We start from the raw sequence: 13,434 nt of genomic DNA, 5'->3' as shown, positions 1-13,434 counted from the left end.
TCGAGCCCTTCTCTTGTGCTTCTATCGGTAAAGCTACTTTGATGCGTTTGTGGTCTGTTTTTTTGCGTGCTGTTTATGTGTTTTGGTCTTGAGTTCATTGACGTTCGGGCCCTTGACTTTTCCCTCAAAACAGTGCTCATGACTATTAGGCTTGTCCCTGTAATTTTCATTGAAGCAATTGAGATTTTACAATAAAAGCGAACTACGATAATCTCGCACCAGTAAAATAAGAGGAGTAGATAACATATAATTCCAAGCAATAGAATTTCATTTTTTGGGGGTGTATTAATTATTTCATGTCTGTATTATGAGTATGCAGTTATACTTAACACACTTTTCTGTTTCATGTATGTTTAGAAAACACAGTAGATTGTTTTGATAGCTGCATGTCATAATGTCTTATTTTACCAAATATATATGTATTGTAGTATCTATGGTCACAATCGTGTTACATCCTAGAACACTGCAATGCAAGTTCAGCATTTAAGCTGCACTCTCACACAGTGACCGATTTGACAACGTTTTGAATTGTTTGTCCCAGAATCAGCTGAATTTAGCATCAAAGCGTTCAATTCAGACATAGAAGAATATAACAGATCTCAATTGTTTTGAAAACTAACGAGTTTTTGTAGTATCGATAATAGCCATAAAATTTAATTTTCGAACACAAATATAAAAACTGTAATCTGATATTTTATAAACAGTCTTATATAACCAGTCTTTAGACATGTACGCAAAATATGGCTTAGAAGATATAAAAAATTGTTAAAATTCGTCAATCTGTGAGAGAGCAGCTTTAAAATAAGTTTCGTTTATTACTCTCAGTATCTTACATATCGCGCAAACATATCTTTTATTGGCTATTTTTTGTAAATTGAAATTCACTTAGAAAATGCTATATTATGAAATTCGGATGGCTTCTCGAAGAATTATTTGTTCAGATATTAATATCGTGAGAATGGAAACGGAATCTCTTTCATTACGACTTTAGTGAGACTAATTTTCAAACATAAAATGACATTATGACATCTATGAACAATAGTTGATTGGGGTCTTTAGTATTTATTTTTTTAAATTGTGAACGATTATTCAGACATATTATCGAAAGCACAGGCGTATTTGTACAAGTTTTATTTTTTTGTGCATTGCTATTAAGCTGTTGAACATACATCTATTGAAGAATATCAACGTAACATTTTATTATATATATTGACACATATGATCAGAACTTAACATTAACATCAGAAAATACATAGAAAACATTTTACATATAGGCACGATACGTTTAAGTTGACATCTAACCTCTAGTTTCGTTTTGAATGATACTTTGAATACATATTTGTTTAGGTAGATTGTGAAATACGTATATTATTAATCAATTAGACATTTTATGATATGCTTTGCAGGGGTTAAAAGGGATCTGAGTAATAACTACATCGTCCACTACCCTAGTAATTAAAATAATACGCAAGCGTGAAGAGCGAGTTGAATAATTTATTTTACATGTGTTGTTGGTTTTGTAACTGTTTTATATAAAATAAGTTACAAGGACAGCGGTCCAATAAGTTACGTGCGTATTAATAAGTAAATCAAAGCGCTTGACGCGTTGAAAGACTTTCGGACTGCTACGTTTTGTGAGTATGGTCATGTAATGCTTAATGGGACCGAAAGTGTGTGTCAATATTTCTCAGTTTGTCTCAGAAATTTCAACGCAGAGTCTTGAGCATGTTGCATATTTTCATATTTATAAACCACATATATAGATCTGTTCATTTTGTCCACGAGTGACATAGGTTGTATACTTACATACATCAATACATAAAGGGAATAAACAGAACGTTGGTGATTCGATTCAGAGGAAAGTTGAGCGTGGATCCTGTCATTGTAAAAAGAGACATAAACTGTTTTTAACATGTCCTATGCATTTTGATAGATGTATTTGGTTTAGCAGGCATAATAAATTAAATATGACTCATGTGTACAGTAAATTATACTAAATTGACTTAATGCTTTAACCCAAAGTTCCGAATAAGGTTTCATATGCAATTGAGTATTGTCCCATACTTTTGTTATCATTTTGGTATTTCACATACTCACATCAAGTGACTGTCACTCCATAGTTTTGATTCAATTGAGTATCAGCATAATAAAATCTGAAATGATTAAGAAGAAATTCCAAAGAATGCATATACTGTCTTAAGATGTTATAGAGGATAATTGTGTTTTTTTCTGTGAGATATATATTTAATCGATATTTTTATGCTGATACTCAATAATTAAAAACATGGAGTACTTTTTCTCTCTATCTATTTAATGGTTCCAACGAAGGTTTTAGGGATTTTCCTAATGGCCATGTCCTTTGACCTACGCACCCCGTTGAGACCCGGAATAAAATAGGGCTTAACTGCAATCCACAGCATATTTATAGCATCACTGTTTATAAAAAAGAAACACAATTAACAAAAAATACATAAACAGAACACACACTTTTTTACAACTGTTTGGCAATTTCTCACAAAGCTTCAAAAAACCAAATGGATTGCGTATGAATACATAAATCAATATTTCATTCACTGAGTCACGGAGAACTTACAACATGTGTTTATGCCTCAAACTTAAAATTAATTACACAACATCATTGTTTCAACGTGTCTGCTGATTATTAACGTGGAAGTAAACAAGTTTTTAATTGTCACTGTCACTGCTGTTGCAAATCATGCGGATGCATTTGAATTTGGGTGTAGATAGATCCGCCTGAGAGACCGGCGAATGGCCAATTGCGGTGACCCCAAGATTTGTTTGCTTTGCTGATTATGTATTTTGCAGTAATTAATAATGTTGTTTACGATACTGCTCGATTTATTGTGAAATAATTGGTGTGCATATATGAAAATCATGCACATAAATATTTGCGTGTTTCGTGCGCCTGGACTTCTACTCCGGATTGTTCGTGACATAAACCCGTGAGCGAGCTCTACAGTACTGGAAGGTATGACACATAACGCATCTTATACGATAATGTTGGCTAATGTTATAACGTTTTGGTTTAGGTATCGACTTATTCTATTCTGTATTATTTTGTTGCAAACGCTTAAAAACATGTACTTTTTAAAGTAAGTTATTTTTAGAAATATGTTGTTTTCTATTAACTATAATAGTTACCACAAGGGGAGCAACTACAGTAGTAGCTTGTATTTTGATAAGGGAACAAGGGAGAAAAATGCAGAAAAAGTAAATCCTTTTTTAAAAAAGTGAAACATCAACATGGTATTTTATGGTTTCAAATTGTTATATCACTGTTTTAAAACAAACCACTGAAAAATATCTTTTAACTTCCGGAAAGTAAAAAATAAAATGTTTTATTTGTTTTACAAATTACATGACTATACTCACAAAGCGAAGCAGGGCGAAAGCCTTTCAACGCTCTAAGTATTTTGATTCCTAAGCTGATAACACTTTACAACGTGATTTGATTGTGGTGTAAAAACACCATTATTTCCTCTTTTATATGACATTTTGCGGGAAACTGATAACTATACTAAAACGCTTGCATAAAATAAACATGTTACGATCGTATTTACCCAGCAATCAAAGGTGAGCTGCTCAAGTTAAACGCCGAAGTCACCGTTTATTTTCCATTTGGCTCCGACACAACGATCGGCCAATGCAAATTAATGAGTTCATTCTCTTTGCTGTCCGTTCTTTGATGTGAGTAAATTAACAAGACAGAACACGTGCATGAAGGAATATACGATGCTTTATTTGACAAGTTATGTTGTTGCAAAATAATAGGAAAAACAAAAACCATATTTATTATTATCGATTTAACAAACATATTTGGAATTGAAACCAAATGCTTAAAATTGCCAGGTATTCATTATGTCCATTTCGTAATTTACCAACATTTCCATAAAATTCCGCCATCAATGGGGATGAAGGTACAATATATGTATTTTAAGTTTATTAACGATATCATGTGCAAAACGGGGTTTACAATAGTGAAAATCATAACGTATTTGCTATTAATATCACTAAACATTTATTGAATACTGTGAAATAGAAACTGAAACTATTTTTTTTCGAATATTAATCGGTGCCTACTGTAATTTTTCAACGGATATTGTGACCGAACAAAACAGAAGTTTCGTTGGTCCAAATGGAAATATACCGTACAGGTCAGACTGTTCGACGCCACATTCGCATTGACTGAAGTTTGTCGTCATGATGCTGAATGTCAATTTTCCCAATCAATTAAATACGTATTGCATAATAATACAGTTACATTGATGATATATATCACCGCTTCAAAAGTTTTTTTTATGATAATTATTACATAAATAGAAGCATGTGTTGTTATAAATATGGAAATCCGTCTCGGATATGCCAGTTGCTGATTGCTATTTGCCAATTGATCTTTGCTATTTGCATCTGACCAAGATACTGTTTCTATTTAGTTTAGTTTAAACTTATTTATATTACAACGATTGTGAAAAAAGTTATAACAACATTAATAAGTAATCAATATTTAATGTTACGCAAAGGTGTCGTCTTCTGTTGCTATTTGCCAATTGCTAATTTCTACTTTGTTCATTAAACAATCGTTGACTTGAAAATGATGTTCAACTTATGTCGTGGCGAGTAATCGTTTATTTCTTGGGTGAACATGGATTTTTCAAGGTTGTCAAAACTTCTAGTTATGCTTATTTCTTATCAAAGAACAAAAAATTACATTTTGGACTATTACCTGTTGGTTAAGAGCTATTAGCGCAAAGCAATTGACAATGAGCAATTAGCAAAATGTTATCGGCAAATAGCATCGTGCAATTTGCAATGAGCAAATAGCAGGTGACTTTTTTCAGTAGTTTTTACATACATGCTTTGTTTGAGCGCATATAGTTTACCAAAGTCAACATGACTATTAAATGTCGTTAAACATTTTATAAAGAAGTATTTTAATACTAAAGGCAGACGTTTTTTCAATAGGCAAGTAAAGCTAACAATTAGTCATAAACAATTGGCAAGTAGCAATAAGAAATTGGAATCTCCCGACTGGCTTTCCATATTATGACTTTAACTTCATGTTAAACACTGCGAAATCAATTTTCAAAACGCAGTTTGTCATCTTCGGTAGAGCTCGTTTCATCAGCCCCATCTCTCAGATCTAGCTGATCAGAGAGAACTCGGAACATCTCAGCTTGTGTTGCCTGCTCCTCTGTGTCCATGTCATCGGGCACCTGCTCATCCTCGTTCTCGTCTCCGGAACCAATTATGAAACATCCGTAGTCCAGCTGAACGTTTTTCTCTACGCCCTTACAAAAACAAATTGAAATTCGTAATGAAATGACAAGATATTTGTGGCATGCTCTTTAGAAGTCAAATTTAGGGAAAGATTTTACTTGGTACAACTCAAGCCCTAGAATGTTTGGGTGAGAGGCACACACCTATACTACTAAACCCCTCTCATTCATATAATATAATGCCCATCGTTGAGGCTAAGAGAACATTAACCATTCGTTGATTGAACCAACGCCTGTTATCTTCGGTGGGAGGAAGACATCTCATCACTAGATCATTTTCACCCTTATCATCTTAAATAATATTAAAAAGGTAGTCTAAATGCTAGTGAGGCTCTGCTTAGTAGACACCTTAATGACGGCCTTGCCCTCCAGCGCGGCGCACATACGCTTGTGTTTCGTGCAGATTTTGTACAGTTTGATGCAAATCTTGCTACCAGGAGCCAGCTGGGATGCCGAGAAACATTCCTCCATTTCATCCATCTTAACTGAAAATGTAACGAATATAATGTAAGTTGATTTAAGGCATTCCATCCATTAACGCCGTACAAAACATCTTGTACCAGACCTCTTTCAGGCCATTACATATTTACAATTTATGAAAAGTTCTGTTTCAGCAGCTCGTAAACAAAAACCATAAAGATTCTGTGTTTAAGCCTCCGTTGAAAATGTTTACAAATTAAGCAAAGTAGCGATAATTTTAACGACATTGAAAATCAAAGGGCAAAATCATTGAGTTGCCGTGGGATCGAACGGTTCATGTGTTAAGAGAAGTAACTTGAGACACGACAGTTGTTTGAAGCTCAATTATGTTATGCGATATCTACTTTTACAAAGTATAACATGTCCATCATTAGAATGGTAAGTTATTTGAAATGAAACACCCAATTAAACATGACTGCTGAAAGTTGTCACTATCAGGGCCAACGCAAGTCCCTCTGTCACCTTTTGAAAAATGGCCAAGAAAAAAACGCGATATTTATTTGCTAAATCGTCGCATCCTTTTTCAATTTGTACAGCTCTTGTTTTAGTTTAACCTCTAGGTAGTAAATACAAAGAGATGCGTCGATGCAATAACAAATATTGCGTCCAGAAAGTCTTATTAAAGGGATTCACTGAAGTAATGGTCAACTCTCGCATCTCCATTTTTTATTGAATTTCCAATGAAAACACAATAATTGTCATGTACAAAGTACTACAAATTTAAAAGAGAAAAAAAAAAGATGCCAACAAGTATCCCACACATGTGTGATTCTTTGGCAATTGATAAGGCAAGGGGTGGGGGGGGGGGCGGGGGTCGTTAAATATGATCTTTGAGAATGATCAACGTCCTGGTGGAAGAGAGTTATCAATTCACGCTGAAGTAGACCGAGCTCTAGTCTATCGCTGATGAGTGGTAATATTATTAGTAGATGCGTAGAATTGTACACCATGTTGCGGTCTGTATCTATATGAAATATTAGATGGGTATGATTGTACACCATGTTGCGGTTTCTATCTATATGAAATAGTAGATGCGTTGAATTGTACACCATGTTGCGGTCCGTATTTATATGAAATAGTAGATGCGTATAATTGTACACCATAATGCGGTCTGTATCGATATGAAATAGTAGATGCATATAATTGTACACCATGTTGCGGTCTGTATCTATATGGAAAAGCAGATGCGTATAATTGTACACCATGATACGGTCTGTATCGATATGAAATAGTAGATGGGTATGATTGTATACCATGTTGCGGTCTGTATCGTTATGAAATAGTAGATGCGTATAATTGTACACCATGATACGGTCTGTATCTATATGAAATAGTAGATGCGTATAATTGTACACCATGATGCGGTCTGTATCGATATGAAATAGTAGATGGGTATGATTGTACACCATGTTGCGGTCTGTATCGATATGAAATAGTAGATGGGTATAATTGTACACCATGATACGGTCTGTATCGATATGAAATAGTAGATGCGTATAATTGTACACCATGATACGGTCTGTATCTATATGAAATAGTAGATGCGTATAATTGTACACCATGATACGGTCTGTATCTATATGAAATAGTAGATGCGTATAATTGTACACCATGATGCGGTCTGTATCTATATGAAAGAGTAGATGCGTATAACTGTATACCATGTTGCAGTCTGTATCTATATGAAATAGTAGATGGGTATAATTGTACACCATAATGCGGTCTGTATCGATATGAAATAGTAGATGCATATAATTGTACACCATGTTGCGGTCTGTATCTATATGGAAAAGTAGATGCGTATAATTGTACACCATGATACGGTCTGTATCGATATGAAATAGTAGATGGGTATGATTGTACACCATGATGCGGTCTGTATCTATATAAAATAGTAGATGCGTATAAGTGTACACCATGATACGGTCTGTATCGATATGAAATAGTAGATGCGTATAATTGTACATCATGATGCGGTCTGTATCTATATGGAAAAGTAGATGCGTATAAGTGTACACCATGATACGGTCTGTATCGATATGAAATAGTAGATGCGTATAATTGTACACCATGATGCGGTCTATATCTATATGAAATAGTAGATGCGTATAATTGTACACCATGTTGCGGTCTGTATCGATATGAAATAGTAGATGCGTATAATTGTACACCATGATGCGGTCTATATCTATATGAAATAGTAGATGCGTATAATTGTACACCATGTTGCGGTCTGTATCGATATGAAATAGTAGATGGGTATGATTGTATACCATGTTGCGGTCTGTATCGATATGAAATAGTAGATGCGTATAATTGTACACCATGTTGCGGTCTGTATCTATATGGAAAAGTAGATGCGTATAATTGTACACCATGATACGGTCTGTATCGATATGAAATATTAGATGGGTATAATTGTACACCATGTTGCGGTCTGTATCGATATGAAATAGTAGATGCGTATAAGTGTACACCAGATACGGCCTGTATCTATATGAAAAAGTAGATGCGTAGAATTGTACACCATGGTGCGGTCTGTATGGATATGAAAAAATAAGTATATCTTTACATTGATATAGACAAAACACCCGTCTTTCTGAGGGTGGTTGGTGCAATTAAGTGAGATGTTAGGGAAAAAGGGTGTACTCGTGGGTATGTGTCCTTGTGGAATAGAGAGTACCCATTCCCCTAAGGAAGATCAAATACTTGTCAGTCTGAGAGTGGGTCTTGAGAAGTAAGAAAGGATAAGCTAGTAAATAATAATTTATGTATACGTACGGTCTGTGTCCTTGTGGAAGAGAGAGTACCCATTCACACTGAAGTAGACCGAGTACTCATTCGCATGAGGGTGGAAGTCAACGTTCACACAAGCTGGTGGTAGAGACAGGGGTTAGATAAGTGTTGGTCAAATATATCAAGTATCGAACTGGGATTATAGATGTCTATAAATAAAACGTAATCATGATTAAATAAATTATTTCATGTACGTGTACAGTACTGTATTACATAGCTACACAATTATTTTAAGTCAACGCGATTCTAATTTCTATCTAGTTTGATTACAAATGATATAGTTTGAAGGAGTCAAGAAGTAGCCAGCCAATAAAAATTATTCCTGGATCTTAATTAATGTTTATGAAGTACATGTACCTATAATTGACTCGTGAATGGTCCCTTCATACTGTATCAAAGCTGATATTCGAAGAAAAAACACTTTAATTATGTATTTACGAAGCCAATCCGCCTTAAGTGAGATTTAATTGGTATGTATCCTACTTTGATATCCGTTCTTTTACGTTCTGTCTACTTGTAATCGTTTTATCAACGCATGCAGGAAACGATAACAGAACGAGAGTTCATAACATGATAAAACGCTGAATTTAAAAACAAAACTTGTTCCGTCTTCTCACGCTTTCCCCTGATTGCCATCAAACTTTCCACTCTGCATCCGTATTTTAGCCTTACCGTTCAAGTGATATTTCTTCCCGTGTACGTGCAACGTCCTCTGCACACAGCAATCAGCCCCGGAACTATGTGACTGACACCAAGGGTCCGGATCCTTCACTTTGTTCGCTTTAGGTATCCACCAACCATTAATTACAATGTCTGAAAATTTCATTTTTATCTTATATTCTTCTAACCTATTTTGTAAATAAATGCCTTCACAGGTGTATGTTTAGATATAAACGAAAGTAATTTCTCACAGTCTTATTTTCATTTTGTACGAATTTCTTGACAAATGTTTTCAATACAAGTATTCGGCTGAATATTTGTTAATAATTAATGTCCTTATTATATTTGGACTTTGTCAACATCATTTTGTGAATAGAGAATGACTGCAGATTTACCAAATAAAAGAACGGCAAATTTAAAAAAAATGTTGTCATCCAATTGGACAGCACGAGGCAAGCGAGGAAAAAATGTTAGTGTGGAATGTGAAAACAATGCTGGATTCAATAATAAAAGATCATGAAATGTTCAAAACAGAGCTCTTTTGTCAATATATATTAAAATATGTGACAGTCCCAATATAAGCACCCACCTGGAGGAGGAGGAGGAGGAGGTTTAGGGCCAAACCACCATCCCAGTTTTTTGTCTGGTCATATGTAAATCAAAAACATGAACAGGTAGAAACTCATAAATATATGAAATATAGTCAAGTTTTTACTTTTTTTTTTACTTTAAATTGTTATTGCATTTAATTCTTGCAAGTTTGGTCTTGTGATTTTGGGGAAATACGAGTACTCGGCGAAATCAAATATGTAAGTCAAAATCACATGCGCAAAGAGGGGGAACCGAAATTTAAACAACACTTAACAACGTGTTAATAATATAGAGTTTGAAGAAGGAGAATATTTTCTTGACCTCTTATAAGTTGTTTAACTTTTTCTAGCCAACTTCTCATATTGATAATGTTGAGTAATATTGCATTTGAATGTTAACTGAAAATAATACATGTTTACGCTTGTTTTTGCTCAAAGATGCTTTGTTTTCTTACATCGGAATACACATTTGACATTTTCTTTCATTAACATTACGTAAATCATCCATCATAAGGATGCAAGATGCAAAGATGTGTTGGTCCATTTTAGATATCAACATTATTTCTATTTTCAATTAAAACTGATCAACTATATTTCAATGCAGTATGTTTTTCTATTGATTACATGTTGAATGACAACATAATGATGCTACTATTATGATAAACATATTAAAGAGAGTTCATCAACATTTTGAGCAGAAGTGTTGTAAAATGTAATGGCATTATATATTATTGAGTTTGTACAATGTGTATGGTAAATAACTTTCTAAAGTTGCAAGAAAAATTTACTTTCATATGTGGGACAGGGAGGGGGGGCTATTAGGCTAAAAAGAGTGGTGGGATTTTGTCCGTCTCCCGAAATTAATACCTACCATTAGCGCCAGTCCACCATTCCCTGATTTTGTTTGGTCATATGTAAAAAAACATACGCATATGAAAATGTAGTTAATCATACATCTACCTCAGTTATATTATCTATAATAAGAACAATATACCATTAGGACCCTTTTTGGACTTCAGACGCCTAGTGGCCCAATTCCATCCAACATGTTTGATGTCTTCTGCAAAATTGATTGAGTACAAGCATTTTTTTTCAGTCATATACGTTTTATCAACGCATGCAGGAAGCATTAAGGCTCCCTCGCACATAGGCGAAAAAGCAACAGATTGCCTAATGTTTCCTTATCGGGAAGCAAATCACCATGTTTCCTGATTAGAGAACACCGAAGGGGAATTTGCATATAAATATATATGTGCCATTCTTGTACGATGTGCGAGGAATGCCCCAAACACGCCTAATCGTCATTTAGATTTACTCTGTAATCCACATAATCACATATTTTCAACAAATTACTTTTACGATCAAACGAATCACGGTTTTTTCTTTTAGAAGTATATCTCTATAATACAAACCTTCATCATCATCATCATCATTGTCGACATCTGTCTTTTCCTGGAATCCAAGTTGTTCCAAAATGTCTTCTACATCAAGGTCGTCGAACAAACCATCAACATCGCCTTTAACATCGCCCTGGACAGCTGTTTTATAACATTGTAAACAAAAATAGTAATCAGCATTATATTTGTACAATGAGAAATTGCTCACGTTTTCCAATAAATTTATTTAAGTAAATCAGCACTCAGCCGTAATTGATTTTAATCAGGTGAAGCAGATATAGACAGTGGCTGGCCCAGTTAATAGGTAGTATACACAATATAATGTAGATCACTAAATTGAAGATTCTTAATTGCACAAATGTACTTACACAAAATAAATGGTTATGCGACTGTGCATCAAACTGTTTATTTTAGGGGCAGAAATGAATAAGCATAAGCTTGAGTGTTACAGGTGATGACTGGAACACCTGTGCGATAACGTAGGACATATGGTTGAACTCGTGGCTGCAGAATAAGATTTATAAGATACTCGGGAGAAAGACTCATCTTAAAAACAAAATGAGGCGATGTTTGCACCTCCTTTCCGCGAGTATATCCCAGTAAAAGTCAGACATAACTATGTCAATACTTCAAAGGATGGTAGCACCGTTTACAATTCAAGTCGCCTCATGTTGGACATTACTACAACTGTCCCAGACAATATTGGCATACTGGGATAGAGGTTTAAATAAAGTGACATACATTTTATCTGCACGAAATAACAAATGTTCTTAGAGTCAAAACAATACCAATTCTATGCCATGCCTTGTTGATGTTTGAAGTTATGTGAGAGTGCCATTTGCGAACTGAATTTTTTTATGGGTGTTGACTTGAGATATGGGCACATTGTCGAGATATAGGAAGGGGTGATTTTGTTTTTGATATTACAGAAGCTGTCATAGATGGATTAAAATGACCAGCCAATACAAGATAATATTTAAGACAAATCATGGTCGAGGACGGCTGCAAAAGTTCCGGGATCTTCGACGATAATGTAAAGACTGGTGTCATCTGCGAATAGGCGAGTATTTTCCTTTATGTCATTGACAAAAATGTCAATAATGAAGATGAGGAAGAGTAAAGAACCAAGGATAGATCCTTGAGAGAAACCAGCGCTGATAGTGAGGATTCCTGAAGCAGAGTTTGATAAGACTTGTTGTTTGCGATCAGAAAGATACAAGGAGAACCAGTGAAGGGAACCACTCATTACGTTTAAAGCAGCTTATGGATGAGACCGTTTTGTTTACCACGTGTACGTATCGTTTACTAAAGTCATTTCAAAATAGTTTTTAAGAACATAGCAATTTAACACATTTTAAATACTTTGGTTATATTATTTTCAATAATATTTATGTAATAGATTTACTCTTTTGATTTGTCATTACTTTTATTTCATTTCATAAAAGTTATACATTTAAATATTTGTAATTGATAAACATTTTTGCAATACTCATCTTCCACTGGCATATAACCGGAACCACTTGTTCGGTATGCAAGAACACGACACTATCCAACAATTTTACTGTGTAATTGTCAGATTTAAATGAATGAAGATGTTTCAACGACCATTATTGTAATGTCAAAGAAAAACGCTATAGTATGCGTAATCACATTGTATTCTTTAATTAGAAATTGAAATAATACAATTGATTTCAGTATTAAAGACATGTTTGACACACACATAATGACTGAATTCGAATAAAGTCAATATTAAAAAGAAACGTATTTGCAATGTGCATATATTCGACTATTTTAGGAGTTTTCTGACACAAATATCGAAAGCAGATGCTTACCTTTGCCATTCTCCAAAATCTGCTGAAGCTGGTCCTCAGTCAATCCTTGGACACTGTCCACAAGAATAATGCCCAGCAACAACACACATAAAAACGTGGACATCGTTTTGTCTGCTTACATATGAAACTCCGACTAGTCTCAAACAGACGGATGTTCGAGGACGCGATAGCTATCAGAAAGTGTTTTTTCCTCAACTTGTCATGAAGTTTTCAATTGCTTGCTCAAAGCGGATTGATTTGCTAATATTTAATTGGATGCATTATTTTTCTTTTTAAAAGTAATTAAGGAAAAGGCTGATTAATAAGCGCAAGGCTTGAACTCGTGTTTCACTGATTTCAAGCACTATCATTAAAATGTTCATATTATTGTGCTTTATAAGTT

The 13,434-nt window shown here is 34.4% G+C and overlaps 1 protein-coding gene across 1 annotated transcript; it reads right to left on the bottom strand.

Annotated features, from left to right (window-relative positions):
• Positions 1-3,739: 3,739 nt before the first annotated feature.
• Positions 3,740-13,245, bottom strand: LOC128207566 (uncharacterized). The gene is made up of 8 exons (XM_052910584.1): positions 13,053-13,245; positions 11,236-11,361; positions 10,818-10,883; positions 9,823-9,876; positions 9,246-9,386; positions 8,559-8,651; positions 5,646-5,782; positions 3,740-5,309 (listed from the first exon to the last, which is right to left on the bottom strand). Exons 1-8 carry the CDS (start codon positions 13,153-13,155, stop codon positions 5,097-5,099), a joined length of 933 nt encoding a protein of 310 aa, XP_052766544.1. The 5' UTR covers positions 13,156-13,245; the 3' UTR covers positions 3,740-5,096.
• Between the last annotated feature and the right edge of the window lie 189 nt (positions 13,246-13,434).

This window comes from Mya arenaria, chromosome 11 (assembly GCF_026914265.1).
Source record: "Mya arenaria isolate MELC-2E11 chromosome 11, ASM2691426v1".
Lineage (NCBI taxonomy): Eukaryota > Metazoa > Mollusca > Bivalvia > Myida > Myidae > Mya > Mya arenaria.
The sequence above is the reverse complement of the archived record's forward strand: the minus strand, read 5'-3'. Positions and strand labels throughout refer to the sequence as shown.

Bases quoted from the DNA above. Each gene is read 5' to 3' on its own strand.
- LOC128207566 (XM_052910584.1), bottom strand. From the start codon at position 13,155: ATGTCCACGTTTTTATGTGTGTTGTTGCTGGGCATTATTCTTGTGGAC. The intron at 11,362-13,052 runs GTAAGCATCTGC...GTTATAAAACAG, and splicing joins GATTTTGGAGAATGGCAAAG to CTGTCCAGGGCGATGTTAAA. The intron at 8,652-9,245 runs GTAAGGCTAAAA...CTCTACCACCAG, and splicing joins GAAGAAATATCACTTGAACG to CTTGTGTGAACGTTGACTTC.